General features: G+C 51.6%; 11 protein-coding genes across 11 annotated transcripts; 5 read left to right on the top strand and 6 right to left on the bottom strand.

Moving 5' to 3' along the window:
- Positions 1-93: 93 nt before the first annotated feature.
- CAF17 (YgfZ/GcvT domain-containing protein) lies at positions 94-1,395 on the top strand (the record flags this gene model as incomplete). The annotated part of the gene is made up of 1 exon (XM_041698287.1): positions 94-1,395. One exon carries the CDS (start codon positions 94-96, stop codon positions 1,393-1,395), a length of 1,302 nt encoding a protein of 433 aa, XP_041551486.1.
- Positions 1,396-1,557: 162 nt separating this feature from the next.
- On the bottom strand, positions 1,558-2,853 carry APUU_12119S (putative cell cycle control protein (Cwf23); the record flags this gene model as incomplete). Its single annotated transcript, XM_041698285.1, has 1 exon — positions 1,558-2,853. The coding sequence occupies one exon, from the start codon at positions 2,851-2,853 to the stop codon at positions 1,558-1,560; it is 1,296 nt and encodes a 431-aa protein (XP_041551485.1).
- Positions 2,854-3,540: 687 nt separating this feature from the next.
- On the top strand, positions 3,541-4,800 carry APUU_12118A (CaiB/BaiF CoA transferase family protein; the record flags this gene model as incomplete). The annotated part of the gene is made up of 1 exon (XM_041698284.1): positions 3,541-4,800. One exon carries the CDS (start codon positions 3,541-3,543, stop codon positions 4,798-4,800), a length of 1,260 nt encoding a protein of 419 aa, XP_041551484.1.
- A 331-nt stretch (positions 4,801-5,131) lies between these two features.
- On the bottom strand, positions 5,132-6,458 carry APUU_12117S (tyrosine--tRNA ligase TYS1; the record flags this gene model as incomplete). Its single annotated transcript, XM_041698283.1, has 4 exons — positions 5,132-5,613; positions 5,674-5,740; positions 5,798-5,862; positions 5,909-6,458. 4 exons carry the CDS (start codon positions 6,456-6,458, stop codon positions 5,132-5,134), a joined length of 1,164 nt encoding a protein of 387 aa, XP_041551483.1.
- Positions 6,459-7,942: 1,484 nt separating this feature from the next.
- Positions 7,943-8,266, bottom strand: APUU_12116S (uncharacterized protein; the record flags this gene model as incomplete). The annotated part of the gene is made up of 1 exon (XM_041698282.1): positions 7,943-8,266. One exon carries the CDS (start codon positions 8,264-8,266, stop codon positions 7,943-7,945), a length of 324 nt encoding a protein of 107 aa, XP_041551482.1.
- A 2,660-nt stretch (positions 8,267-10,926) lies between these two features.
- On the top strand, positions 10,927-12,495 carry APUU_12115A (alpha-arrestin; the record flags this gene model as incomplete). Its single annotated transcript, XM_041698281.1, has 1 exon — positions 10,927-12,495. The coding sequence occupies one exon, from the start codon at positions 10,927-10,929 to the stop codon at positions 12,493-12,495; it is 1,569 nt and encodes a 522-aa protein (XP_041551481.1).
- A 967-nt stretch (positions 12,496-13,462) lies between these two features.
- On the bottom strand, positions 13,463-14,941 carry APUU_12114S (integral membrane protein TmpA; the record flags this gene model as incomplete). The annotated part of the gene is made up of 1 exon (XM_041698280.1): positions 13,463-14,941. One exon carries the CDS (start codon positions 14,939-14,941, stop codon positions 13,463-13,465), a length of 1,479 nt encoding a protein of 492 aa, XP_041551480.1.
- Positions 14,942-17,744: 2,803 nt separating this feature from the next.
- On the top strand, positions 17,745-19,263 carry afeA (adenylate-forming enzyme AfeA; the record flags this gene model as incomplete). The annotated part of the gene is made up of 2 exons (XM_041698279.1): positions 17,745-18,796; positions 18,876-19,263. 2 exons carry the CDS (start codon positions 17,745-17,747, stop codon positions 19,261-19,263), a joined length of 1,440 nt encoding a protein of 479 aa, XP_041551479.1.
- A 2,966-nt stretch (positions 19,264-22,229) lies between these two features.
- On the bottom strand, positions 22,230-23,099 carry APUU_12112S (uncharacterized protein; the record flags this gene model as incomplete). Its single annotated transcript, XM_041698278.1, has 1 exon — positions 22,230-23,099. One exon carries the CDS (start codon positions 23,097-23,099, stop codon positions 22,230-22,232), a length of 870 nt encoding a protein of 289 aa, XP_041551478.1.
- Positions 23,100-23,493: 394 nt separating this feature from the next.
- APUU_12111A (SDR family NAD(P)-dependent oxidoreductase) lies at positions 23,494-24,473 on the top strand (the record flags this gene model as incomplete). Its single annotated transcript, XM_041698277.1, has 2 exons — positions 23,494-23,566; positions 23,632-24,473. The coding sequence occupies 2 exons, from the start codon at positions 23,494-23,496 to the stop codon at positions 24,471-24,473; spliced, it is 915 nt and encodes a 304-aa protein (XP_041551477.1).
- Positions 24,474-24,697: 224 nt separating this feature from the next.
- Positions 24,698-25,837, bottom strand: APUU_12110S (isopenicillin N synthase family dioxygenase; the record flags this gene model as incomplete). The annotated part of the gene is made up of 2 exons (XM_041698276.1): positions 24,698-25,687; positions 25,763-25,837. 2 exons carry the CDS (start codon positions 25,835-25,837, stop codon positions 24,698-24,700), a joined length of 1,065 nt encoding a protein of 354 aa, XP_041551476.1.
- Between the last annotated feature and the right edge of the window lie 395 nt (positions 25,838-26,232).

Below are 26,232 nucleotides of genomic sequence, written 5' to 3'. Positions count from 1 at the left end.
CCTACCTATAAAAGGGTTAAATGTCATTGTCCCCGGTCGATTTGTCAACTCTCCAAGCTTCATCAACGCTGGCAAAGAGAGGTTCTAGTCAGTATGATGCGCCGCACGACACTCCCGCAGTCAATATGCACCCGTTGCTCAATCCAATGGCGATCGCTTTCCACTCAGCAACCCCGAGCTCCGCCATCTCCCCCGCAAGCCGGATATGCTCGCCTCACGAACAGAGGGTTAATCTCCATCACGGGCGTCGATAGTACGACGTTTCTACAGGGTCTAGTCACACAGAATATGTTCATTGCGAATGATCCAAACCGCAGGGTACGACACACAGGAACATACGCTGCCTTTCTCAACTCTCACGGCCGAATTCTAAACGACGCTTTTGTTTACCCGCTGCCCCCGACGGAGGCAGCTTCACCGGATGAACCGGCATGGCTGGTGGAAGTGGATAAGGACGCTGTACCGAAGCTCTTGAAGCACCTGAAGAAACATAAGCTGCGGGCCAAGTTAAAACTGCGCGCTCTGGATGAGGGCGAGCGAACGGTCTGGGCGTCTTGGAAGGATCATAGTGAGCCGCGCTGGGCGGCGTATAATCTGGAGTCACCTACGTCCTCACCGTTTCCATCAGAGGCCTCGATTGTTGGATGTGTGGATACTCGGGCACCTGGGTTCGGATCCCGTTTAATCATCCCCGGTGCGGAGGACCTGCGAGCGCACTTCCCTGATGAGACGCAGGTTGCGGGCTCGGAGGTCGGTTTAGATGGGTATACCGTCCGTCGGATTCTTCATGGTGTTGCGGAAGGCCAGGCCGAAGTTGTGGGCGAGTCGGCGCTGCCACTGGAGTACAATATGGATATGATGAAGGGCGTTGATTTCCGCAAGGGCTGCTATGTCGGTCAAGAACTCACAATCCGGACACACCATAGAGGTGTTGTGCGGAAGCGAGTTCTACCCGTCCAGCTGTACGAAGGTGATATAAGCACTGATTTATCTTCGGATGTGCCCGTTTATGATCCCTCCGTCGAGCTTTCTCTGCCTCCTTCAGGATCGAATATCTCCAAGATCGGACCGCGTAAGGGCCGCAGTGCAGGGAAGTTCTTAGGAGGTATTGGCAATATCGGACTTGCGCTGTGTCGCTTGGAGATGATGACTGATATCGCACTTACTGGCGAGGCCACTCAATTCAGCCCTGACCAGGAGTTTAAGATTTCCTGGGATGGTTCGGAAACACCAGATGCCCCGGAAAGCGGAGAGGTGAAGATTAAGCCGATTGTGCCATCATGGACGAGGGATTTTATCGAGGCTGGCGGTGCTAAAGCCAACGACACTAATCGCGAAGGCCACCGCGCGAAAGATTATGTAGACCAATTGGAGGAAGAAGGGGCTCAACGATGAAATGATTCAATGGTCGTTATTGTATACTACTGTACAGTTATTCTAGATTTGTATAACGCCACAATGCAAGAAGTACAAACTCCTGGAGAATAATGCAAGGGTATCTTTAAGCAAATCATGTAGAAATCATAGAACGCCTTTGTCCTTTCTATATGTAGACAATTAGCCTCTCGTGGCTGCATCCTCAGCGGCATCAGCAGCTTCGTCTTCTTTCCTCAGTTGCTCTTCCATCGCTTTTCGCTCCTTTTCACGTTGCGCATTCTTCAACCGCATCAGCGTGACTTCTTCCAAACTGGGCGTCTTCACGCCATTCGCCGACTCAGCAGGGGGCGCTGGTTTGGAACCACCAGCTGCTGATGCGAAAGAACCGAAAGAAGGCGCTTTCCCTGACTGCCCGCCAGATCCTGCAGCCTTGAGCCCAGCGAAACTGAAAGTGGGTTTGGGAGCTGAGGCTGGTGCACTCTGCTCCTTCGGTGAAGGAGCGGCTTGTCCCTGGCTTTGCGGAGATGCAGGGCCCGTGTTTCGTCCTGCTAGCTCTGGTTGCTCTCCCGTGGCCCAAAAGACAGAGTCGATCACGTTCCAGTCGCTGGCCGTCCGGGAGAGGCTCTCGTGCATGAATTTCTCGCTATCCAGCACGGCAGTATGCGCACTAACAATGGAAGCGAAGACAATCACCCCCGTCGCAACGGTCTTCTTCTCCTTCTTATCCCCAAGCCGTTGCCTTCTGTCCTTCAGGACAAGAACACTCTCGATTGCACCAAATGGCGCAAACAACACCGTCAGGCGGTCCTTGTCGATATCCAAGCCCCGTCCCTCCCTAACCCAGCGCACCTTCACCGCGCGCTCCTGCTCAGGGACATTCTTCCCGCCCTCATTTGATCGATCAACCCGCTTCGAACTCCGATCTTTAACCCGCTGCTTCTCCTCTTCCTCCTCACGCAGCCTCTTCTCGTCCTCCTCAACCTCCTTCCTCAACTTCTCCTCCGCCTCCCTACGCCTCCTCCTCCCATCCTCCGCAATCCTCTCAATCTCCCGTGCCAGCTTTTCCTCCGTGTCGTCATCACCCATAGCGCCCCAAGCCCTCTTCACCCCGCGTTGCGCACCCACACCTCCAGCAGCCCCAGCTCTCTCCCTCGCCTCTAAATCATCTTTCATCTTCCTTTTCGCCGCGTCCATCATATCATGCTCGCGCTTCTTGCGCTCCCGCGCCTCCCGTGCATTATCATACAGCTGACGCACCGTCGGGTCGGAAAGAACATCATTTGCGATTTGGAGGAGGTGGAACTTGTCGATGTCTTCCTGCGTCGGGTTGGTAATCTTATCCGGATGGTATTTGAGGGCTGTGCGTCGATATGCGCGTCGGATTTCGGTCGAGGCCACTGCGGGTGAGATGTCGAGGAGGGCGTAGAAGTCGTGGGTGCCAGAGGTGGCATGGGATTTTAGGTCGTCGGTGGACATTTTGGCGGTCTGGATTTAATGTTAAGTAGAGAATGGCTATGTGGTTTTAAATGAGAGAGAGGAGTGGTGTAGAGGTGGGTGAGCTGCCTGAAGCTCTCACTCCGAGGTGGTTGTTGAGAGTTGAAAGTTGCTGCGGTGGTTGGCGGTGGCGGAGTGTTTTTCTTCTGCGGGAGCAACATTTGGGCTTGAATACTTCTATCGGCTTTGAGAGTTTTTTTTTTTTTATCATGAGTATTTAAGAAACCAGACTTCATTTATGTCGTTTTTTGAGTCTATCTATGCTTGTTTCATAGAACTGAACCTGTCCACCTAGAGGCGGTTGCAATAGCTATATATTTTCTCACCATACATTGTTAACTCCCCTTATCAGCACTCTACCAACACGGCGCTTTCGGGACAGAAACACAAACTGCTTTTCCGAATCCCAGTCTATTAATTTCCAGTATACAAAGAGTTGGAGAATATGGAAGACAAGAATTGGGGTATGGGGCCTGACGATCTGGAGAAGGCTACTAACTATGCGCCTCGGTTATATGTTCTAAGTAACCGACATGTTCCTCTGAATGCTCTCCGCTTGAATTACCGACAACGATAGACGTCGGATTCTCTATAAATCGGACTTATCCCCTGGTGGTATCAAGCTGCTTGGCCGCATCTCGCTTTCACAGGTCACAGATCCATCTCAAGATGTTCGCCAGGTTATCAATACCAAACCCCCGCTGCCTCTCGCAGCGAGCAATAGCAGGAGGCGTACGATGCTTCTCACTATCCGCCACACGCAGGTCCAATGCCAATAACCAAGGTCCTCTAGCTGGAATCACAGTCGTCAGTTTAGAACAAGCGATCGCAGCCCCATTTTGCACAAGGCAACTGGCAGACATGGGAGCGCGGGTGATCAAAGTGGAACGACCGGGAGTTGGCGACTTTGCCCGGAACTACGACACACGGGTGAACGGGCTAGCATCGCATTTCGTCTGGACGAATCGGTCGAAAGAGAGTCTTGCGCTGGACGTGAAGAAGCCCAAGGACCACGAGGTCTTGATGCGCCTGCTCGGCAAGGCAGATGTGCTTGTGCAGAACCTCGCACCGGGTGCGAGTGCCCGGCTGGGCCTTTCATTTCAGGCCTTGAAGGAAACCCACCCATCACTGATCGTCTGTGACATCTCCGGCTATGGACAGGATGGTCCGTACCGAGACAAGAAGGCGTATGACCTCCTTGTCCAAAGCGAAGCCGGCATGCTCTCTGTTACCGGCACAGGCAAAGAGCCAGCGAAAGTCGGGATATCCATTGCGGACATTGCATCTGGCATGTACGCCTACAGCAACATTATAGCGGCTATCCTGCAGCGCTCGAAAAGCGGACGTGGGAGCCATATCGACATCTCAATGCTGGAGAGCATGGTCGAGTGGATGGGATTCCCGATGTACTACGCTTTCAACGGCGCCCCAGGCCCTGTGCCCGCCGGTGCGTCCCACGCCTCGATCTACCCATACGGTCCCTTCGAGACGGGCGACGGATCGGTGATGCTAGGCATTCAGAATGAGCGTGAATGGGCCAACTTCTGCACTATTGTTCTCTCGCAGCCTGAGCTTGCTACAGACGCGCGCTTCTGCAACAACTCGCTGCGTGACAAGAACCGCGACGCGCTGAAGGATATCATCTGCAAGTCCTTTGCCGATATTACGTCGGAGGAAGCCACTCGCCGGCTCGATAAGGCTTCTATCGCGAACGCCAACGTGAATGATATGCAGGGAGTTTGGGACCATGCACAGCTCCGCGCACGAGGCCGGTGGACAGAGGTGCAGACGCCTGAAGGTATTGTACCGGCTCTTCTTCCCCCTGGGTTCAGTCCCGAGCAAGAAGGGTTCCGTGCGCGAATGGATGCAGTGCCGAAAGTGGGTGAGCATAACGAGTCGATTTTGGCGGAGTTGGGCATTTCAAAGTAGCGGTAGGCGAGACAGTATTTAGATTGCATGACTTTGAGAAATTTCATATAATATACTACTATATACTATCTGAGCTACAAGATGTTATGTTTTATGATGGAGGACAGAGGTGTAAATGAACAAGATAAGACGGCCTCGCTGTATAAATCTAGACAGCGTGGACAGCTTCTAGGGAAATAGTATTAGGACTCCGAGTTCAACCCTAGATAACGTAATGGAACCTTTAAAATGACTAGTCATAAACACGTAATGCATTGGTAAATATACTGTGTCTAATCTAACACTCCAGTTAATTTATGAATCGACACCGCTTATATGTGCATACAATTGATCAGTTTTGGGTTTCGGTTTCAGTCGCCTCGGGCTTCGGGCGTTCTGGAAGGGTTTGTTCCTTGTTGGCCCCAGGGTGTCGAGTGCCCTTGCTCTTGACCTTCTTCTGCTTCTTCTCCACGACGGGTGGTGGGTAGGCCTGTTCGGTAATCTGCTGCCACTCAGGCGAAGCGTTGTAGGCCTCCGTGATAGGTGCCATCAAGCTCGTCAAGGCGGCTGTGACAGCAGGCTTTAGTGTTTGTGGAGTCAAAACGTCGTTTTGATAGTCTTCCTTCACCTTGGCAATATCGGTGTAGACCAAGGGCTCTGCGTCTCGGCGCTCCACTACGAATTCTTTCTTGCCCTTCAGACCGGCTGCAGGGAGAAGGACAAATTCAACCATGGCGATAACACCGTTATCTTCGATGACCTTCGGGGCTGCCTCGGCCTTGCGAATCTTCTTCAAGATGACATCTGGGGGGTCAAGAAGGTCGATCTTGCTGTCTGTATAGAGTAATCTGCATTAGTTCCTTGCGATAATAATCTAATGGCAGGAGAACATACCGTGGACACTGGAGCTCATCTTGCCTCCGCTAAGACCCGCAACCATTGGCGTGACTAGATGCGCACGCTAAGATGAATTAGTTATGGAGCTTGCTGTAGGTCGGATTGTTATTAGGGCTCTCACCTTTCTATATCCAATCTTGGGCAGCCATTCCACAGCCGCCGCGAAAAGCTTTCTCTGGTCCATGCCTATTACATTCAGTATAACCCGGAAATGGAGTTTCAAACAGCTTACCTCCTAGCTGAGCATCAACTTTCAAGTGCTGCTCATCAAGCACCTGCAGAATAGAGTAGAGAAGACCACTCAAGGGCGCATTCGCTGACTGCTTCACAATCTCCGCACCTGCCTTCTTGGCATCGTGTTCACTCACCAGGGATGACAGCTTGTAGACATCCATTGTGTATTCGGGAGACTTCTGGTAGGAGCTACCAAGGACAAACTCGAGCTTTTCAGTCGGCACGCCAACAGACTCGAGAATGGCCGTGATGACCTTGGAATAGTATTTCGCGCGGTTCTCGACAAGCTCGAGAGGAGCCTTCAAGTTGTCCAGGAAGGCATGTATATCGGCTAGAAGCACGACGACTTCACATCCTGCAGCGAGCAACTGGGCGATCTTAATTGCCGCAACGAAGTAGCCGGTGTGAGGACGTCCTGTTGTCGCGGTTCCCCAGTAGATACGCGGGTTTCGGCCTTCGGCGAGAATGCTTTCGATGATCTCGGGGTTGAGGGTCTCCGCGAGGTTCTCGGTGATGAGATCAAAGCGGGCCTTTGCCGTGTCGTCCATGGTGGCCATCGAGTCGAGCTGGAAAATTTGTGTGCGCGCGTGAGGAGGGGCACCGATAGTGGGATGAAATCGATACACTTTTTTGACTCATGATCTTCACCCCGCCTCAAATTTACTGCCCCTTTGATCTCAGGCGGCGAAAAGGCGGTCGGAAATCGGAACGCCCCTGACAGCCACCCTGACTCAGCATTTGGCGACTGCCGTTGATTCAGGCCGTCAGGCATCCAGGAACATGGCCATCAACCATGTCTTGTCTTGAAGTCTGGAAACATACAGAGTACTTCAACGAGATGTAGCCTTGATCTTGTCTGCCTTTTCATCACTTATTTTGTGTGCCAGCTCGACTAATCATAACGCGCTTTTCAACACTGATCAAGTGCGTTGCTACCTTGGCTGCTGTCTAGTACATGGCTCGGCACCGTTGAGCAAAACGGAAGCAATGTTTCTCTATGTCGTAGTCTACTTCTATAGTAAGCTGATGCCGTGAGAGAGCTATAAAGGCAGCAAGTCACAAAGCATGCCAACTAACGATACAAATCCAGTATGAGGGAAATTCTACACCGTAAGGCGAGGCCCGAGCGAGACAAACAAGATGTAATAGCTCAGCGCCATAAGCCAGAAAGACGGTGAGATGTAATGAAAGACATGACTGCCTGAAGACAAAGTACGTATGTTGTAAGAGTGACCTCGATGTGGCGTAGACTCCGAAACATGTTTCGTCCGAGTAATATTTATAGAAGCTGATGCTGGATGGATACCGATTACCGACACTTCGAATACTGTTTGAGATGTCAACGTGATATCAAAAGGCAGCAGGAGCTGAACGAGGTGGATTGCCTCCCGGGCCGTGAGCCGTGTCCGACCTTGACTTCGACCGGGGAGAAGGCAAGATGAGCATCGCCATGGAATTCTCTCGGAACCGGGCCGGGTTCACTTGCGTTATGCCAAGAGATTCAGGAAGGTGTCATGAGACAGAGACATGATTGGTCATGATGCCCGGGTTTGATGGACATCAGTCGACAAGGCTCAAACAAGGAAAGCAGGCAATTGCGCGTTTTCCTCACGAGCTTGGACCATTCGAAGATTCTGGCCAGGAACCCCTCCATACGTTGAATGTGATGGGAGGTTGAAAGCCGCCGCACTAGCAGGGGTTTCCCGCGGGAAGACCAATGGGGGTTTGATATCGCCATCCGGTACCTGACTCTGCAATCGTCACGGGTGGTTTTGATACTCACCGTATCCGAAAGTCCATCTCGCGCAATTCGTATGGAACCGCTAAGATGTTTACCGAAGTTGATGCTCCATTGTCGAGCGTGTTGAGCGCTCCCGCGACGGCTTGTTTCGCATACCGCCGGGAAACCGCAGGAGAAACAAATGTCAATAGACGACCGAAAAGTCCTATTAATCGTAGTCCCCCGAGAAAACTCGGCTCAGCTCCATAAAGCGCGGTCCACTGTGGATGATTTCAGATTGGTTCCGAAGACTTAAGAGTGCCCGTGATCCATCATCTCCATCCTCGGCCGAGTGGACCAGTCAGAGTTGACGTTGGAGAATCGTGGACATGGCGCAAACTTCAACAAAGGAAGAAAGTCGGCGGACGGCGTAAGCCGCCTCCAAGAGCCAGGTGAAAGTCGGACATCGGTCCGATATCGTTCTGTATTTTTTACTGCCTCAGGTGTCACACTGTATACGTACTCCGGTCTTGCATCGGCGTCTGATCGCGATGGACGACGCAGCACCCCGTCGAGTCGGCCAACGAACCCGAAAGACAAGATGAAGCAAACAAAGTACGAGTGGCGGGAAGACATGGCGCCTTGTCATGCTAATCCCCCGCCGGAAAAGGCACAGAAGAAGAGACGATGCTTAGATGGCATGATGTACTTCGGTGCCGATATTGAGGATGCCAGGGACGAGAGGTGTAAATCGGCAGAGTCCCGATCGGAACGGCAGGCAGGACGCATTCATGGGCTGAGAATTAAAGTGAAAGTTCTTACGGGAACCAGAACGACGCACTGGGCATTTGGGCAAGTTGCATCCACGACGAATCTGTTAGGTAATGGGCGCGCCGCTGGGGGTCCTCATTCGTCAGAAATTTCCAAAAAATGTCGAAAAAAGGGACCACGACCGCGTTGACAGCGGCTGTCTAGAACACTTCCTTCTATCTGATCTGATATTCCGATCTGGCTGTATAGCGCTTCCCCCTTCGCATTCATTCATCTGTCCCTCGATTGTTTGCTTTTTCAGCAGATGACCGCGGCGTCGGCTGTCCCAGCGCAAGCGAGGGAGCATGATGCAACGCCCCCGCAACCGGCTAAATTTCCTGCATTGCGGGGGATTGCATGGGCGCCGGGGACGACGAGTAGCTACGGCGCCCGCAGTTCATCGAGGTCTCTTGACTCAGAAGGCCTAGCCGAACAAGGCAGGTTGGCGGAGAATGGGACACCACCATCAATACGTAGTCATAAAACCAACGGAACAGCCTCCGACTTCCTTGGGAAGAAAACGCGCTGAAACAAAAACCTTGTGGAATTTTCTTCCATGAAGGGAGCAACAACCGCCATTGCCTTTCGCAAGTGGAGCCGTGACATTGACAATGAGGACAACCCTGAGATCCATAACATGGGTTACATGATGCTGGGCCAGAAAAATTCCGAACTTCCCCCTTCTTCATGCCCCTCCTGCCTCGCAGTTGGAAAAGGATCTCCAACTAGCGCGGATTTTTAGGCTGTACTGTACGGTACGTTCCTGTAACGGTGCCGGTCACCGATCAAACAGGCGAAGAAGATTACGCCAGACCGTCGACGGAGGCGTCAAATGTCAATGCTTCTGACTCTGGAGAGCCTTCAGGGACCTCCTTGTCGCCACGTGATGGTTCAATGACGGATTCACGGATTCACGGCAGCTGACCTGGCATCCAGACCAGCACTTGCAGCAATCGGCTCCCTGATCAGGCGCTGAGAGACAGCCACGTTTTAGCACGAGACTCTGGATCGTCAATTCGACTGGTCTTTGCTTGCTTGAGTTAACGGTATCCATTCAGCTACTCGAAGTACGTATACGTAGTTAGCAGGTATTGTCCCGCGGTATCAGCCGTTGAGAGTTGTATAGAACCATCCCGCAAATCGTACCGAGCAAGTACTTCCGGCGGAAATGGCATCAGCCCGCCGGCTCCTTCCCATCCCTTAGTGCACTTGATTATTGCAAGCATATGACACCATTGAAGATCATCCAGCACGGACTTCACCAAGGCGCATTTGTCAGGCTTCCATCGCCGGGATCGAATCTCGGGAGCCATGTTGCGCAAACTTAGCCAGCATCCATGTCGACATTGATCACGCAATATTAGGACTACGTACTGAGATTGAGAAACAATTCCAACAGTTTGCTCCGCACCGAGTGGACTCCGTACACCCGGAGTACCCCAAGATGGAGACGGACCCCATCTTCCGTGAGTCATCGCGCACGGGGCTTGGGATCCGTTGGATGCGCTTTCTGAGAACATGCATCCATGATTGTGTCTGGAATCTTTAGAATGGTCGACACCTCAGAATTAGCTCAAGTGCTTCCAAGGTCCTGCTCGCCTAAAAGCGAAGGATGTATGTATGTACATGGAGATAATCCCGAGTTCTCATCCGAGGAGATTGGACCACCATTGGACATGTTAGCTGAGATTGGCCGGGTGATAGCAGCGCATCGAGCTCATTGTTATGGTGATAACTGACCCTCACATGCATCAAGTATATGCAAAGCAGCTGGGGACAGTCCGAGAACTCATATCGATCTTCAGTCTCCTCGGAGCAGCCACGCCAAGCCCAGATCATGTATTGTCACGTATGGAAACGGCGCCGTCACAAGCAGTAATCCCCACTATGACGCCTTTTCCCTACATGAGCCCCACCAGCAACTGCTTTTATTATCCGCTTTAAGGTGGCCAGACCAAGAAAAATTTGTCCTCGTTACATGTGGGAACCGACGAGAATCTATGGCGTGGCTCAGAAAATTTCAGTTGTAGTCAGAACTAGTCTAGAAGAGTCAGTAGACAAATCCAAAAGTCATTCAAAGGCAGCGCTTCGCCCGCTTTTTGGTTCATCCAAAATCGCATTCTCTTGCCTCCCTGCAATTCGTATACTCCGCTATACTACTCTCTACTCTCCCACACCCCGCGCCTGCCATTAGCACGCTGGTAGCTACGACCCCTACTACCTAGCCAAACTAGGGGATTATGCGCGCAGCCGCCTACCGCATCACACAGCTTGAGCAACACTGCATCGAGTCCTGAACCACCTGAGATAGCCATCTACTACTACTACTGCCTTGGCTGTCTAGCCTACACCAAGGGAGCTTTATAGAACCCCAAGGCCCAATTCTGCTGGAACATTTGTTCTTTCTTGACTCATACCTATTCCTGTCACCACCCTCACTCGGCCCAGTTTCGCTTTGCAAGAGTTCCTACTCTACTCTCTTCACAATGCCGGGCCGACTTCTTTCCAGCCTCGTCCGCCCCTCCCTCTCTCACCACTCGATTTTTCCTCACTCAAACTCCTCCTCAACCTCGTCCGTAAATGAGGTCTCTCACACTTCCACACCGAGGACTCCTAGGAGCACGAATTCCTCTCGGCCGAACTCACCAGAGCGACGTCTATCCTTCTCAATGGACCACTTTATCCACACATACCGAGACCACAACAAAGACAAACGCCGCCTCACCGGACGCGCAGGCCGCTCAAAGGAGCGCACCAGCATTGACGATGCTGCAGCTTCAGCTAAGCTTGATGTCATTGTTGAGTCTCCGCCTCTCGTCTGCTATGGAACCCCAGCCAACTCCACCGGAGCTCTGTTTTCTGGCCGCCTCAAAATAAATGTTTCTGAGGTTGCGGGCATCACGCTGGACAAGTTCGATATGCGCCTCATGATCAAGAAGACAACTAAGAAGCCTGTCTCAAGGGATTGTCCTAACTGCGCTTCCAAGACCGAGGAAATGACAAGCTGGGACTTCCTGACTGAACCCCTCCTTCTCAAGAGCGGTGATCATGACTTCCCCTTCAGCTACCTGTTCCCTGGTGATGTTCCAGCATCTTGCAGTAGCTCTTTGGGCCAGATTGAATACTTCCTCCAAGCACACGGACGCAACATCAACGGTGAAGAGTACAAATTCAAGATGCCTCTACACGTGAGGCGTGCAATTCTTCCCGGCAACGACAAGTCCTCGATTCGAATCTTCCCGCCCACCAACCTGACCGGCCGCATTGTACTTCCATCCGTCGTTCACCCCATTGGAACCTTCCCGGTCCAGATGACTCTGAGCGGAGTCCTGGACAAGGGGGATGAGACCCAGACACGTTGGCGGCTGCGCAAGATGATGTGGCGAATCGAAGAGCACCAGAAGATCGTTTCCACGGCTTGCGCTAAACACACCCACAAGATTGGTGGCGAAGGGAAGGGCGTTTTGCACCAGGAAACTCGGATCATCGGCCACAACGAGGAGAAGGATGGCTGGAAGTCTGACTTCGACACTGCTGGAGGCGAGATCAGCATGGAGTTTGAAGCCAGCATCAACCCTACATCCAACCCAGTGTGTGACCTTGAGGCTCAAGGTGGACTCGAAGCGAGGCACAACCTAGTCATCGAATTGATTGTTGCGGAGGAGTTCTGCCCTAACCGCAACACCAGACTCATCACACCTACGGGGGCAGCACGCGTCCTTCGTATGCAATTCAACCTACACGTCACCGAAAGAAGCGGACTCGGTATTAGCTGGGACGAAGAAATGCCACCAGTATACGAGGATGTTCCTGCCAGTCCTCCTGGCTACGCTATGCTCGATGGGGGCAGCACCATGGAGGATTACCATGGCTCTCCTCTGCCGACTCCGGATTATGAAGAGTTGGACCGAATGGACTCCCTTCGACTGGATACCACCTCCACCAATTCTTCCTGTCGTGGACGAGGCCGACTGACTACCGACGATTTAACCACTGAGCCGCTGGAAATCGGAAGTCGAAACCGAGTTCCATCTGCAGACTCTCAACAACCCTAAACACCCGCGATCTACGAATTCCATCACTCTCGAAGACATCGGGACGGTACGAACTAATGAACTTACGAATGCAATGACCACAAATCGAAAATAAAGACCATCCTTGTTCGCTCCACTGTTACCCCAAGAGATTATTATTATTTTTTCTTCTCTCTTGCTTTCATTTGTTCAGAACTATCTTATGTCGCCACTTCCACCAAGCGACTCCTAATATCGACTTGACAACGAAAAAAAAAGTTTTTTTTGCGATTTCTTTGGGCGTTTTCGAGGTCTCCTCTCTTACAATGTGCATTGGGGTGGAAATATCGTTTTGCATGATACCCATCATACCATAGTATTGTTTTGTTTTACTTTCTTTGATTCGGCCCATACAGACGGCGTCGATTACGATTCACGATATACTTGACCTGTATTACTCTTTTAATAATGATAATATCATACAAGTCCATACAGTTGAGCTATTATAGATTATAGATTGTATCCATTCAGCTAAATAACCATCCCGCTCGTAACCGCAACCTTGGCCTCTTCCCGTCGAGGATCACGATAATGTTGGCGCAGCATTACCGTATTCCCAATTGGTTAGTGATTCACTATGCCCTGCATGCGCCAGCCTCGTCCCCTGCAGGACAAAGTCCGAGCACCTCAGCACAATGCATTGCGGCGCAGAGAATTTCATGCGGGGAGCTGAACACAGAGTTCAGTGTTCACCGTAAAATTCCCAAGGTCAGTTGACGGGAGGGTCTAACTCTTTTTCCCCTCGCCGTCATCTACCGTATGGCATCCCTTGCAAGGCCCAATTCTCAGACCCCCTCATTCACTACCACGCACTGTGCCATCTGCACAACACGACCTCAAAACTTCTTTTGAAAAACAAGAACAACACTTTTTCATTGCTTGGAATCATCAAGATCATATATATTCCTCACATCAATAAAAATCAAAACCATATCTTTCATAGTATCAATCATGAATCAAAAATCGGTCCATACGCCGGTATCCCCATCGACTCAAGCTCGAAGACCACCTTCTTCGTCACAAACGGATTACTGACGACACAGATCGCCTCTGCGTCGTGCTCGCGCGCGATCTGCCGAATAACGGGAATCATGTCGAGGCGGCCGGATGAATTTGTATCGATAATCACAGGGTTCGGATCCATCATGCCAACCAGATTCAGCACCCCCTTGCCGTAGGTCCGCTTGGGTGCTCTCGTCTGCCAGATGACGCGGAGGCTGGGCCGGTTGTCGTCGCCGAGGAAGGAGAGGCAGGGACCCATGCCGGATCCAGTTGTCACGACTACCACGCGCTTGTATACCCGCATTGCGTATGCGAAACCGTACATGAGCACGCCGCGCTTCCAGAGGGCGGTTGGTTGCTCTTTTATACACGCGGAGGTCCAGTCACCTGCTTTGGAGACGACGCTGGAGAAGCTCTTGCCGTCTCGATCGGCGTCTGGGAATGTTGCGAAGGAGTGCCAGTCGCGGAGTGGGTGCTTGGAGAGCTGGATGCCCTTGCCGAAGGTGGTTGTTGTGTGATAGAAATGGAGGCGGGTGGCGTGTGGAGAGAGGTATTCGGGCGTGACCTTGACCTTGCGGAGGAGTAGCCAGGGCTGGATGATTGCTGCGACGACAACCATGAGGAACCAGAAGGCTGGGAGCTCGATCAGGAAGCGGCCCATGGGTGTGCCTTCGGCGGCGGAGAACTCATGGACGAAGACCATGAGGAGAACGACGAAGAGTGCTATGACCAGCCAGCCGGAGAAGCGGTGGGTGAGTTCGAAGTAGTCGTGCCGCTTGAATCGGAAGCCTGGGTAGGCGACGATTATGATTGCGAGCAGCAGGGCCATAATGATGTATGTGAGGATGATTGGCGCCACCGAGAATGGAGTTGTGATGCCTGTGCCGGGAGAGAAGTACTCTCGAGAGAACTGGCCGACGAAGCCCAGGTACCAGACGAGGGAGGCAACACCACATCCGCTATGTACGCCGCCATAATGGTACACCTTGGATGCTATGCGGCGCATCCACAGGGGTGCGGACCTTGGTATCGAGCATACTGTGAAGAAGATGGTGTTCACGACCAGAGGCTGTCTCGCAAGACCGCATGCAAGCAGATTGGCTGCCGCAGCATTGATGAGCGCGAGAAGTTTCCGACGTGCAATCAGCACATAGATGAAGACTCCGATGTTGGCCAGGAAGACAAGAGTGAAGAGCCGACGGTAGATGTTGAGGAATGTATACCGAATCGGTGCAATCACTTTCCTCTTGGTGCTTTGTGCCTCAAGGTCATAGCAGTATTCGTCCTTTATCATCAACTCGGAGACATCTTTGATGATGCACTTCTCGATGTCTACGAAGCTGGCTTCGCTTGGGCTCTCTGGGGCGCACACGGCTGTTGGAGGTCTCGAGACGATGACCTCCTTGGTCTCTTCAACTTGAGACATGTCGCTTTCAATTGGTGTGCTGAATGTAGACACAGAAGGCCAATGTTGAGGGGGAGAAGTATAAGAGTTCTATAATGTCACGGGGTATAGGTGTGGAGAGGAAGTCAAGGTAAGTAATCAGAAGAAGCCACAAGTGGCGGCATGCGCTCATACACAGGAATATAGAATCAGGTCGACCATTGAGGTGTTGCCACTACGCAGGGTGCACGTTTCTTTTGAATTCCTTCGCATGACACCTTCCGGTTTACGTGATGAGATATTTCCTAGAGTGTCAACATGCGTCGGACTTTTCAGCCGTGTCCTACTAAGTAGGTCCATCGTTCTCTCAGCAACTCGGGGGGTCCACATAGTCGGTCCACCATGGCACCATTCTTATCTTTTTTTCCCTTCCCGTGCGAAGGCAGGGAAAAGAAATCAATGCTCGATTTTTGGTCCAAAATGAGAGTTCCCGCAGTCACCATGTGTCCGATGTCTGCAGGAATGGGTCTCTTCCACGGAACATTACCCGCTAAGGTAGGTTCTACATGATGTGCACCAATGAGCATGCAACACACAATATACTACGGCATCGCCTCGGTTTCTCTTTTTCTCGATTGGGAATACCCTAGAGCCAAGGCCAAAGAATCCCGACCCGCTTCTGGGGTGGTGGTGTCTGCCTGTGAAGACGCGGCCTGACCCAGAAGTCCTTGCAACCGGTTGATGCAGGTGCAGTCCAGCCCGCTGGGTGACAAGATCGACATGGAAAAAGACAGCCCGGGGAACCCAAGGTGTTCGCCAGAATCGCCACAAACCAGCGGTGTTCGTCCGCAATGCTCCACAGAGACACTGTCAAAAGCACAAAATCAGGAAACAGGCGATCGGATAGACCGAACTCTAGCGAGAACACTGGAGTGGTTCTAAACTAGACTAAATGGCTGGGAGGGGGGTCCCAAGGGCCTAAACTCGTGGAGTTTGAGTGGCACTTTGCTGGAGGATGTAACGAAGTCTCCATCTGGTATCTGCGCTCTGCACTTTGCAGACACCTGACGGACTTCGCGGATCCAAGTGCCCACAAATTTCTTGCTTTTGGCTTCAGCAAAGGCTGGCAATCGGTGGGGCAACTGGCGAGACCGCCTGTCTGGACTTTGCTATCCTGATAAATTAGGTTAGCGGGGTGGATGACAGCCAGATGGATGGCGTCGACGCCGTCGAGTGCTGAGATCAACTGCGGATCAATGCAATTGTCACCCGTCTTATCCTGGTCGATTTTTTAGGAGCGGGGTAGTATGACAAGCCGATACTCCAGCGAGCTGCATCTGCACCGTATTCTGCCGCGCATGTGCGTTGATTCCTGGGAATTTTCGAGCTGAACAACTCAGCAGTCTGGGACGTTGGCCCTGGCATGCACCGGCAGCGGGACGCGAGTGCATGTGCATTATGAGAGCTCGGGTAAAGTGCGGACACAGGGTACCCTACATGACACCTGGGCAGCGTTGAATCTTGGAGAATTAACTTTTTCGCTCGATTGCCTGTCACCCAAGCAGCCTTCTTCTCTGGGGACTCACTGCTCTCCAGCTCCGAAATTCAGCTCGACGCCCGAAGGAAGGTGGATTTCTGGAGGAGCGGAACAGGAGGGAGAACTGGAGCAGATCTCAGCCAGATCAGGCCAGCCAATAGGGAGATCCCGAAGTCTCGGGAGAAGCACCCTCTGCCCAAAGCGTTGGGTTCTGTCTTTTGAATCGAGAGACGGACCGACCATATGGCTGGGGTGGGCAGTGGGAACATGTTCGCACCTTTGCTGGGTTTGGTCCTTCGAGCCGCCAAGCGACTCCACTAGCCATGATCTGAACCGAAGCGGTGACCGACTTTCGATTCGGCGAGTTAGACGCAAGCCTCGTCTGTGGATCAAGACGAGGATCAGCAACCCAATCTGAGCGGCGCATGGGTTTGGTCTGAGCGAGCGAGCTCCGAAGGGATTATTGTACGCAGAGCGACTCGGCGAATTGGGACGTGCGGCGCAGGCCCCCAAGCAAATTACGGAGGAGATTCCAAATTCCAAATCAGATCCCATCAAACTGGAATTATTGTCACCAAAGGAGACGTCTCTAGGCTAACTACAGGAAATGATTTCTAAAACTGCAGTATGCAAAGTTATTTATCACCCCGATGTCCCATCGCTCGAGCAGCATCCCCTGTTTCTCATCTTCGACGTGTTCCCTCTCCCCAGTCTCTCCTCCATACTCCAAGCCCTAAGTCTAACCGTCACCAACCGACCACCTCCTGAACCAAAACCCAAACCCTGACTAATACCTAACAACCTCATGATAATGGGTCTTGGGGAGTCGTCCTTGGCGCGACCCCAATACGGCAATGCCAACGATGTATACACCGACTTGTTGACCTTCTGCTTTGATAGCCCTGTCCCCTTCGACCAAGAACGGCCAGTATACGTTGATGCAGAAAACCCCTCACGTTCTTTCAATGCTCGGCAATTCAGAACTCTAGTGCGGACCCTGATTGCTGGGTTGAAGGCCCATCATGTGCAGAGGGGCGACTGTGTTTTGGCCCACTTGGGAAATAGTGTAAGTTGGAGCCAAGCTTCTGCACGTTCTCTGTGATGTTTTCGCCTGAAGGATTAAATCCCGCCGACATGTTCCGCTTTTCCATCGTTTACATGTACACTTGTTTTTTTTTCCTGTTCCTCCGCAACCCCGCCCTCGCCCTCCTTCCTTTTACAGTATACTGACCATGTTGATTTTTCATCCTGGTGCAGATCGTATACCCGGCACTGTTCTTCAGTGTTATCGGTGCTGGTGGGGTGTTCATGGGATCGAACGCACGCAGCCAACCTCAGGAACTGGACCACATCATTTCGCTGAGCGAACCCAAGCTGATCATCACGAACCGCGATGCGCTTCCGACCGTCCTTGATGCCTCCGCCAACAATGGCATGCTCCCAAGCCAGGTTATTGTCCTAGACGATCCTGCAGCAGAACAAATCGCACAGCTTGTCGGATCCGGCCCAGTCCCATACCTTGAGAGTGGAGATGAACACTGCCTGGATTTCGCGCATCTTCTTGGATACGGTGAGAACGACTGGATTAGGTTCGACAATGAGATGATCGCAAAATCGACGCCGGCTGCGTTGTTCTCCACCAGCGGCACTGGAGGGCTACCCAAGGCAGCTGTTTTGTCGCACCACGCAATGGTATCGCAGCATCTAGCACTTGCGCATGATGTGCCCTACGAAGTCAGGCGATTAATGTCATTGCCTATGTTCCATCTATTTGGAGCACTTTGGTCACACATTTTCCCGATTCGCTATGGGCAGCCGCTGTACATCCTGCCCCGTTTCGAGATCACCCAATATCTCACGTTGATGTACCAGTACCAGATTACGGAAACATACATGGTCCCCGCCATGGTCCATTCCTTCAATCGCTGCAAATTACCAGTCAGCGATTACTTGTCGTCCCTCCGTTATGTTGCCGTCGCTGGTGCGCCGATTGATGGGGCGTCAATGCAGCAGTTCCGTGAACATCTTGCTCTCGACGCCTATGCGGCCCAGCTTTGGGGAATGACCGAAGTAGGCATCGCTTTCCAGAGCCGCTACAACGAGGTGACAAACGCAGCCAGTATTGGCCGACTCCTCTCTGGGTACGAAGCCCGCCTTGTCGGCGCCGACGGGAACCTTGTCGCAAGCGACAACAAGCCAGGAGAGCTATATGTGCGCGGCTCGGGGTTACTCACATGCTATAAGCACCGAGATGAGTCCAAAGATGCACAGGGCTGGTTCCGCACTGGAGACGTAGCATACGTAAATAATGGTCTCTACTACATCGTCGGACGAACTAAAGAGCTGATCAAAGTTCGCGGGTAAGCTCCAGCTTCCGAGTCCCCTCAACCCCACTTCCCAGACAACTAGTTCCAGAAACTAACACATGGCCAACGACAGATGGCAAGTCGCGCCCGCGGAAGTCGAAGCGGTTCTCCTCAAACACCCAGGCATCGAAGATGCAGCGGTCACCGGCGTGACCTCCAAAGACGGCAGCACCGAAGTCCCCCGTGCTTTCGTCGTGCGATCCAGGACATTTTCCGGCACGCGCCTTACCGCCGAGGAAGTCTATCTCTTCTGCCGTCGCCAATTGGCCTCCTACAAAGCGCTAGACGGGGGTATTATCTTTGTCGAGGAAATCCCGCGCACGCCGAGCGGGAAGATCCAGCGATTCAAGCTCACCCAGATGAACACGTATCGGGAGATCGTCAGCTCCCTGCTAGCAAGATTTCGTGGAGCTAGCCTCCAGAGTGTTGGAATCATGCATGGTGGTAGAATTTCAGTTTGATACGACATCACCACCTTCGATTTCCCTCGCTCGTTTGGGACTCTTTTTTGATGATTTTTACGACTGACTGACTATGCACTGGGTATTCAATTGTGGAACTTTGGGGGTTCATTTTCACTCGCTCCTTGGCTGCAATGCATGGCGTTATCTAGCTCTTTGTTTTCTGATCAGTGGTTTATTTTTATTTATTTTGCTTTTTTTCTCATAGTTCAGCTGGCGTTGTTTGGTCAGAGCTCGCATTGGGGAAGTTCAAAGTTTCGAGCGGGGATTAAATTGCTTCTTGCTTTTTTTTTGTTTTGCTTTGTTTTTTTCTTGGTCCATGATAGGATTATTGTGCTTTTCTCCTTATCTCACTCTTTTTAGCCTGCACTTGACTGTTAAACATTTAGCATGGTGGTAGATTTCACACTCACTTGATACCAGAATACCCAGAATATTATGATTCCGCATTGCATCAGATCGCATCACATCCTACTACAGTAAGACTACCAAAAATAGAATACGGCTCATCAACAACGCAGCAGGGCGCAGCAAGCTCCGAATATTTACCGAGACAAACAGCGTAGGAGCTGTTCACCAAGAGCAAGTACATCTCTAGATGAAACACGATTCTCCAGGGCTCCTGCACAAGATCAGTAGCCCATTCCTTGGATCACGTTGGATCACATCATCAAGGTACAGTTGTCATACAAGACAAAGCAGGGAAGACCCCAGTTGCTCGGTTATTCCAAATATAGAGCTCAGTTTCAAACTCGACGGTCTCGAGTAATGCACCTGACAACACCCAGCTTACTCTTGTCTCAGTTCCGACTCAGTCTGTAACACGGCTTGAGAACATCGCTGCAGAGTCCATCCTCGCTTAGGTACGAGGGACATGAGTTCCGTCATGTTCTCAATGAATACGTACTATCAGCGGCGAACACCGTACAGGAGGATTACTGTCAGTCTGTAAAACCCATTTAGGCATGTCGTGATTTGCATTGCATATGGATCAAGCAGCGAAGGCCCTCCCCAGTCCCCACGCTGCCACAGAGACGGGAAGGAATCGAGGTGCTTTTCCGACCCGCGCGCCTTTGAATTCAAGAATTGGAGCCTGGTCCGTCCACCACTGGATACGCCACAGTGCCTCGGCCGTCAACTTCGTAAAAGGCGAAGCCGAAAAAGCAAGCATGCGATCAGCGCTGGTTGCGAGTCAATCTGGGAAATGATTTTTATCTGGTCTATGCTGACCTCGCCTAGTGCGGGCCCTCCTTCACTCGGGGATTCCGGTGTACAGTAGGATTCAGCATGGGGTCAAGTTTTGGAAAGAGTTACTGGGGCTGGAAACTGGATCTTGGGGTGAATCTCTCCACTAACTAGCTCGAAAGTACATGAGTTTAGAGATTTGTAGAGAGTGAAGGAAGAGGTCTGTGCAAAGTATTGAGTCTGGCAGCCGTCATGGCGCCGATCAGTCGATCCCGTCCGCACATATGTCCACGTTTTCGATTTCTTGCCCGTTGCAAACTTGCGTCTGGGCACCGGAGCTGGCCGGGAAGTCAATAGTTACGGTATCTGTTTAGTCCGGAGTTGCGACGAGAGGTACATACGTACGTAATTGGTCTAAATTTTAGCGCTCAATAGTAGTCGGATCGGTTTATTGGAGATTCTCCACACCCCAGCACTTGGAGAACGACTTGGTCGAAGGAATGAACCTTGAAACCTAGGATGTTGACTCGTCCTCGCTTCTTGCCTTCGAAAAGTACTACCGATCGACACCTATCTTTTTCCTTATCGAGAAAAGAAGCTCCAATCCGAAATCGGCTGTGATGCCACTGGAAGCCAGGATCGGAATCAGAACCAGGATCAGATCGACCAGAGTGGAGGCCGGGCTGAAGTTTCGAGACACCGACAGCTGGGTGGAATCATCGCCACTCTGGGGACTGCCCGGGTTTTCTAGCCTCGATTGTTAGTCAAATAACCGATCGACGACGGCAAAAGTCGCATTGCCAATAGCCGGACCGTCCAGAGTCACAAGTCACAGGCTGCTTCGTAGATACGGGAAAGCGCACAAAGAAAAAAAAATCTTCGTGATGACCTCAAAAGAACTGAGCGAGTAGGATTTAGAGCCGTGGCATACGTTGTGTAAAGGTGTACGTCGGGTGACATGAGTTCTTGAACTAGACTCCAAGATTGACGGGTGTAACAGTTCGTAGAATAGCTGGCTATTCTTCCTGGAAGCTCGGGATTGTTCAGTGGTTGCCAGAAATGGGCCTTCCGAGTTGACATCAAAAGTGATGTGATCTTGCCAGGGAAGTTGCACGATGCAGGAATGGGTCTCAAATGCCGTATTCGAGGCTGGTTGTCGGCCACATGTAAAAATTAGTGGGAAACAACTGCTTCTGTAGCATCACGGCGATTAGATATTAGTGCTGTTGAGCCAATGCCATGGCATATGTTGACCCCTCGATGAGGAGCCCGTCTGTTTTTGGATTCCGAATCCTGGGTCCTGCAAGCGTAACTGCATCTGGAGGATTGAAATGCAGCACTTTGAACCCCGAATTCAACAAAAACATAGCAATAATCTTCCACGAGATCGACTGTTGGCAAACGCTCGAAGTCCATGTATGATCTCATCCACATCACTTCCACTCCAGAATATCCTTGTCCAACTGCACAGAGGGCGAACGTGGACTTAGCACGCTGGATATGCCTTGGATGAACGAACTGCTGGCGTGCTCCAGGTTTCCTTGAAATGACGGTGTGATGAAATCCGTTCCCGCACCTGCTGGTTGGCAAGCGCTTCCTCTAGGCAAAGTGCGATAACAAAGAAACAGCCAGATGTCCAGTCAAGAGAAGCCGCTTGCATGCAGTCTCCGTACCGATACTCGATCTTAGCTTGTCAAGAAACATGAAGCTGCCCGAAAGACCGGTATGGCCCAATTTGAGGCAGATACCAGGGTGCTAGTCGAATTCCAAAGTCGAGACGCTTAGAGAATGCCGTACCCTTTGAACCATACACCGTATGTCAATGGACCCAGTGCTCCAAGAAAAGCGGCCCCCACAGGAATCTCGAGAATACACCATACCCATAATGTCCCGATAGCCGGTGCTTGCTTCATAACCGCGTAGTAAGAGTCCTCGTTTGTCATTTCCATGAGTCTATTACCGAGAATTACCGCTCCAGGAAGAAAGATGGCTGTCTTTAGCGACGGTGGGAAGAGTAGCTTGCGCAGAAACGAAAAAGAGAGCTTCTCTGGATGCCACGGGAAGAGCGAAATGGTCTCGGATTCTCCTTGACCCCGGCGGAATGAGATAATATGCCCGTGAGCAAGGTGAATGAGGAGAGTTAATGTTGGGAACGCGACAAAGCCTGAATTGCGGAAGAGGACGTCGAGCTCAATGTTCTGTGCGTACTGATGGGCCGCCAGATACCCCAATGTCAGATGCAAGACAGTCAGAGGTATGGAGAGCAGAACGGTGTCGATAAATGGTGAAATGGGGTCGTAGTCGTCTATTTCTTCCTCATCCTTTGCAACTCCCTCAGACAGCTGACCTTCCTTCCCAGTACCCGACACACTTGACTGATCGAAAGGAGAAATATCGCCCGTGTCTGGATCGATGGCCACGTACTTCGTCTCGATGCCCTTTTGCGATCCCGAGGAGCCAAGTGTCCCCTCAAGCTGGCCCTGTCTTTCTGCAATCATGTCTACCAACGTTCTCCCACTCTTTTGGGACTTCGAAGGATTATTTGGTGGAGGATGAGCAAGGGGAATCGAGGAAGGATCGAAGGAATCTGCCTGTGATGCGGTAGCTGCAGCTCGTCGCTGCTTTCGGTTTCGTGGAGGGTCCATCTTCATACAGCTTGAGTCGAGTCGTGGTAAAGCAAGGATGTTTGTTGTTGGTCGTGTTGGTGAAACTTTGGATCCGGACAGAAATCCAGATCGGATATAAGCGGAGTTATCCCGTGCCTTAATAGTTCAGCCTCCTATTAAACCCAAGGTTCAATCCAAAAATATTGACTTCCACCAAGACCGTGCATAGCTGTCGAATCCAGTGTTATAAGCGCCATTCATAGTTGTCGTATTTAATCTACAGGGAAATAATGGGAACCGCTGGAGGCCGGACAATCGCTTTGTCACAGGCGATGATGCCATCGATAAACCCCGCAAAAGAGTGAGCACGTCTCCAATTCCCTCCCCTCTCCTACTATTCCATTATCCCTCGAATAATCCCAACTCCCATCGACTCAATATGTCTCACCTCGAAGCCGCAAATCTGTATAATGTCAAGGGCCTGGTAACCGTCATAACCGGCGGCGGAAGCGGTACTGGACCCTTCTCCCCCCCACTTACTCCTACCTGCATACATAAAGACTGACAGCATTCATAGGTCTCGGCCGTACAATGGCGCTGACCCTCGCGACAAATGGCGCTTCCAAGGTGTTCATCGTCGGCCGACGCGAAGATAGTCTACGGGAAACCGTTTCCCTCGGCCCAGCCAACGCGAAAGACATCATAATTCCGGTCCCCGGCGATGTTTCCTCGCAAGAATCTCTCCAGTCTGTATACGAGACAATCGCGGCCCAAGTAGGGCATGTTGACCTCCTAGTCGTCAATTCTGGCATTCTCGGTCCTCCCGCAAGGGTCAACCCCAACGCCGACGGGTCAAATCCCTCCATCTCCGAACTGAAAGACTATCTATGGAGTATACCGATGGCGGAATTTACGAGGGTGTTTGAAGTGAACACAACAGGGGCATACTATACGGCCATCGCGTTCCTGCCGCTGTTGGATGCTGCCAATAAGCGTCGTCCGGCGCCGGAGAAAAACAGGATCTCTGCGCCATTGTCCCAGATTGTCATGACATCGAGTATTGCGGGCTATTCGAGACGCGTTCCATTTGACTTGGCGTACAACCTTTCCAAGGGGGCTGTGAATCACCTGGTGAAGATTCTCTCGACAACGTTAACGGAATACAATATCCGGGTTAATGGGATTGCGCCGGGGTTGTACTACTCTGAAATGTCAGCAGGCGACAACTTCAATGGTGATGACAAGGGGGTGTCGGACGGGTCATTCCCAACAACTAAGATTCCGATGACGAGAGCTGGTGGAGAGGAAGATATTGCTGGCTTGATACTTTGGATGGCTGGGGCTTCGGGAGGCTATCTTAATGGGAATATTACGGTGACTGATGGGGGACGGTTGAGCATTTTGCAATCTTCTTATTAGACTTGCTATAGGACAGATTGCTAAAGACAGATTGCTAAAGACAGATTGCTAAAGACAGATTGCTAAAGACAGATTGCTAAAGACAGAAAGATATATGTAGTCTTAAGAGTGGTAGGTCATATACACATGGAATAACGATCAAAGCTGAGGACGCGAGGAAATGACGCTAGGATATACATGCGTGGGGACAAACAGGCGAGAGTGGAGTGAAATTGATCCAACTGTTAGTACGTCGCAGAGAGACGCTGTACCAGGTAGTCCCCAGAAGTGATGCCTGGATACTTAGCCCTGTTGATATCCGCTCCTTCTCCGTATGTGCCCGGAATCGCCTCAATAAACTTATCCATATTAGGATTGCAGAAGTATGCGATGCTATATCGCTCCGGATACATATCGGAGCCATCATCATCCTCACCATACACCTTTGGTGGTTCGATGACCCGGTGCTTTGTGCTCTTTATAGTATCGTTGCTCCATCGGGCCAACAGATCACCTGCATTGACAACCACTGTATCGGTGAACGGAGTCACATCGACAAATGTCCCCTCCGGGCTACACGCCTGGAGTCCACCGCGTTGGTCTTGGAAAAGAAGAGTTATAGAACCGTAGTCGCTGTGTTCCGCCGCGCGGACTTGCCCCGGGTTCATCTTGAAGACATCCTTGTGAACAGCAGGGTAATGTAACAGACGCAGGTTGTTATCACCTCGGTCCACATATTCGTCGAAAAAATGAACCGGCAAATTCATTCCCAGTGCAATGGCCCGCATCACCTGGATATGCAGCTCCTTGCACATGGCAAAGAACGAGAGCATCACATCTTTAAAGTCTTTCCCCTCATGGTCTAGATGGTCTGGCCAGCGGTTCGGAAGGCCCTCGACGCCCTCGCGCCCAATCTCCATGCTTTCTTTCATGTCTGGGATCGCGCGACGATCTACCAGGTCGGAACGATCGTCGACCGTGCTCAGCTTCTCTCGGCCAGTCCTAACGTAACCACGGTTCGCCTGCGGGGTCGTCCAACCCAGCGTATCCTTTTGCTCCTGAGGTCGGGCGAAGAATGTCGCAGATGACTTGAATACTCGGGTTGCCACGGAGGGCGGGATGCCGTGGTCTTTCAGGTAGAGAAAGCCTGATGTTTTGAATGCGTCCACGACCGACATGGCAACGGCATGCTTATCAGCTGGGGTTCCGTTTAAGAAGGGTGCGAAGTCAATGATCTGCCATCTTATCAGTTCCTCTAGTTTTCTATGCATGCGATCAAAGGGACACAATTAGGCAATAGATAAACCTACTGGAATCACCAGGCCGTCCTTTGATACCGTCTCAGAGACGGGTTGACAGGCCTGGGCGGGCATATTCCCTTCCATAATGCACCAAACAAAATTGGTTAATGGATTTGTAATAACCAACGGATAACTAGAGTTCTCAAGATTATGGAGCAGAAAGAGAGAGCCCAAAAGGACAAATGTGGTGTGAGAAGAAAAGAAATGGAAGAGCGGGGAAGAGTCAATAGATCCTAGTTATATCACCACCTGCAAGGCCAGGGCCAGAGATCGCAGTGGTTTAAGGCCTCATCGTTGAAAGTGGCCAGCGGTGGGGAAGATAAGGTAAACAGGGCCGGTTGCTATTAGGGGAACAAGATACGTTATCTCTGATAAAAAGAGCGGGCTGGAGATGGGGGGAAATGGGACGATGTTACGATGCATGAGGGACTGCATCAGGAACCCCGCAACACACTCACTGCATGACCACCCCTCTCCCT

This window comes from Aspergillus puulaauensis, chromosome 1, assembly GCF_016861865.1.
Source record: "Aspergillus puulaauensis MK2 DNA, chromosome 1, nearly complete sequence".
In the NCBI taxonomy this organism is placed as follows: domain Eukaryota; kingdom Fungi; phylum Ascomycota; class Eurotiomycetes; order Eurotiales; family Aspergillaceae; genus Aspergillus; species Aspergillus puulaauensis.
This window is presented reverse-complemented; position numbering and strand designations above follow the sequence as displayed.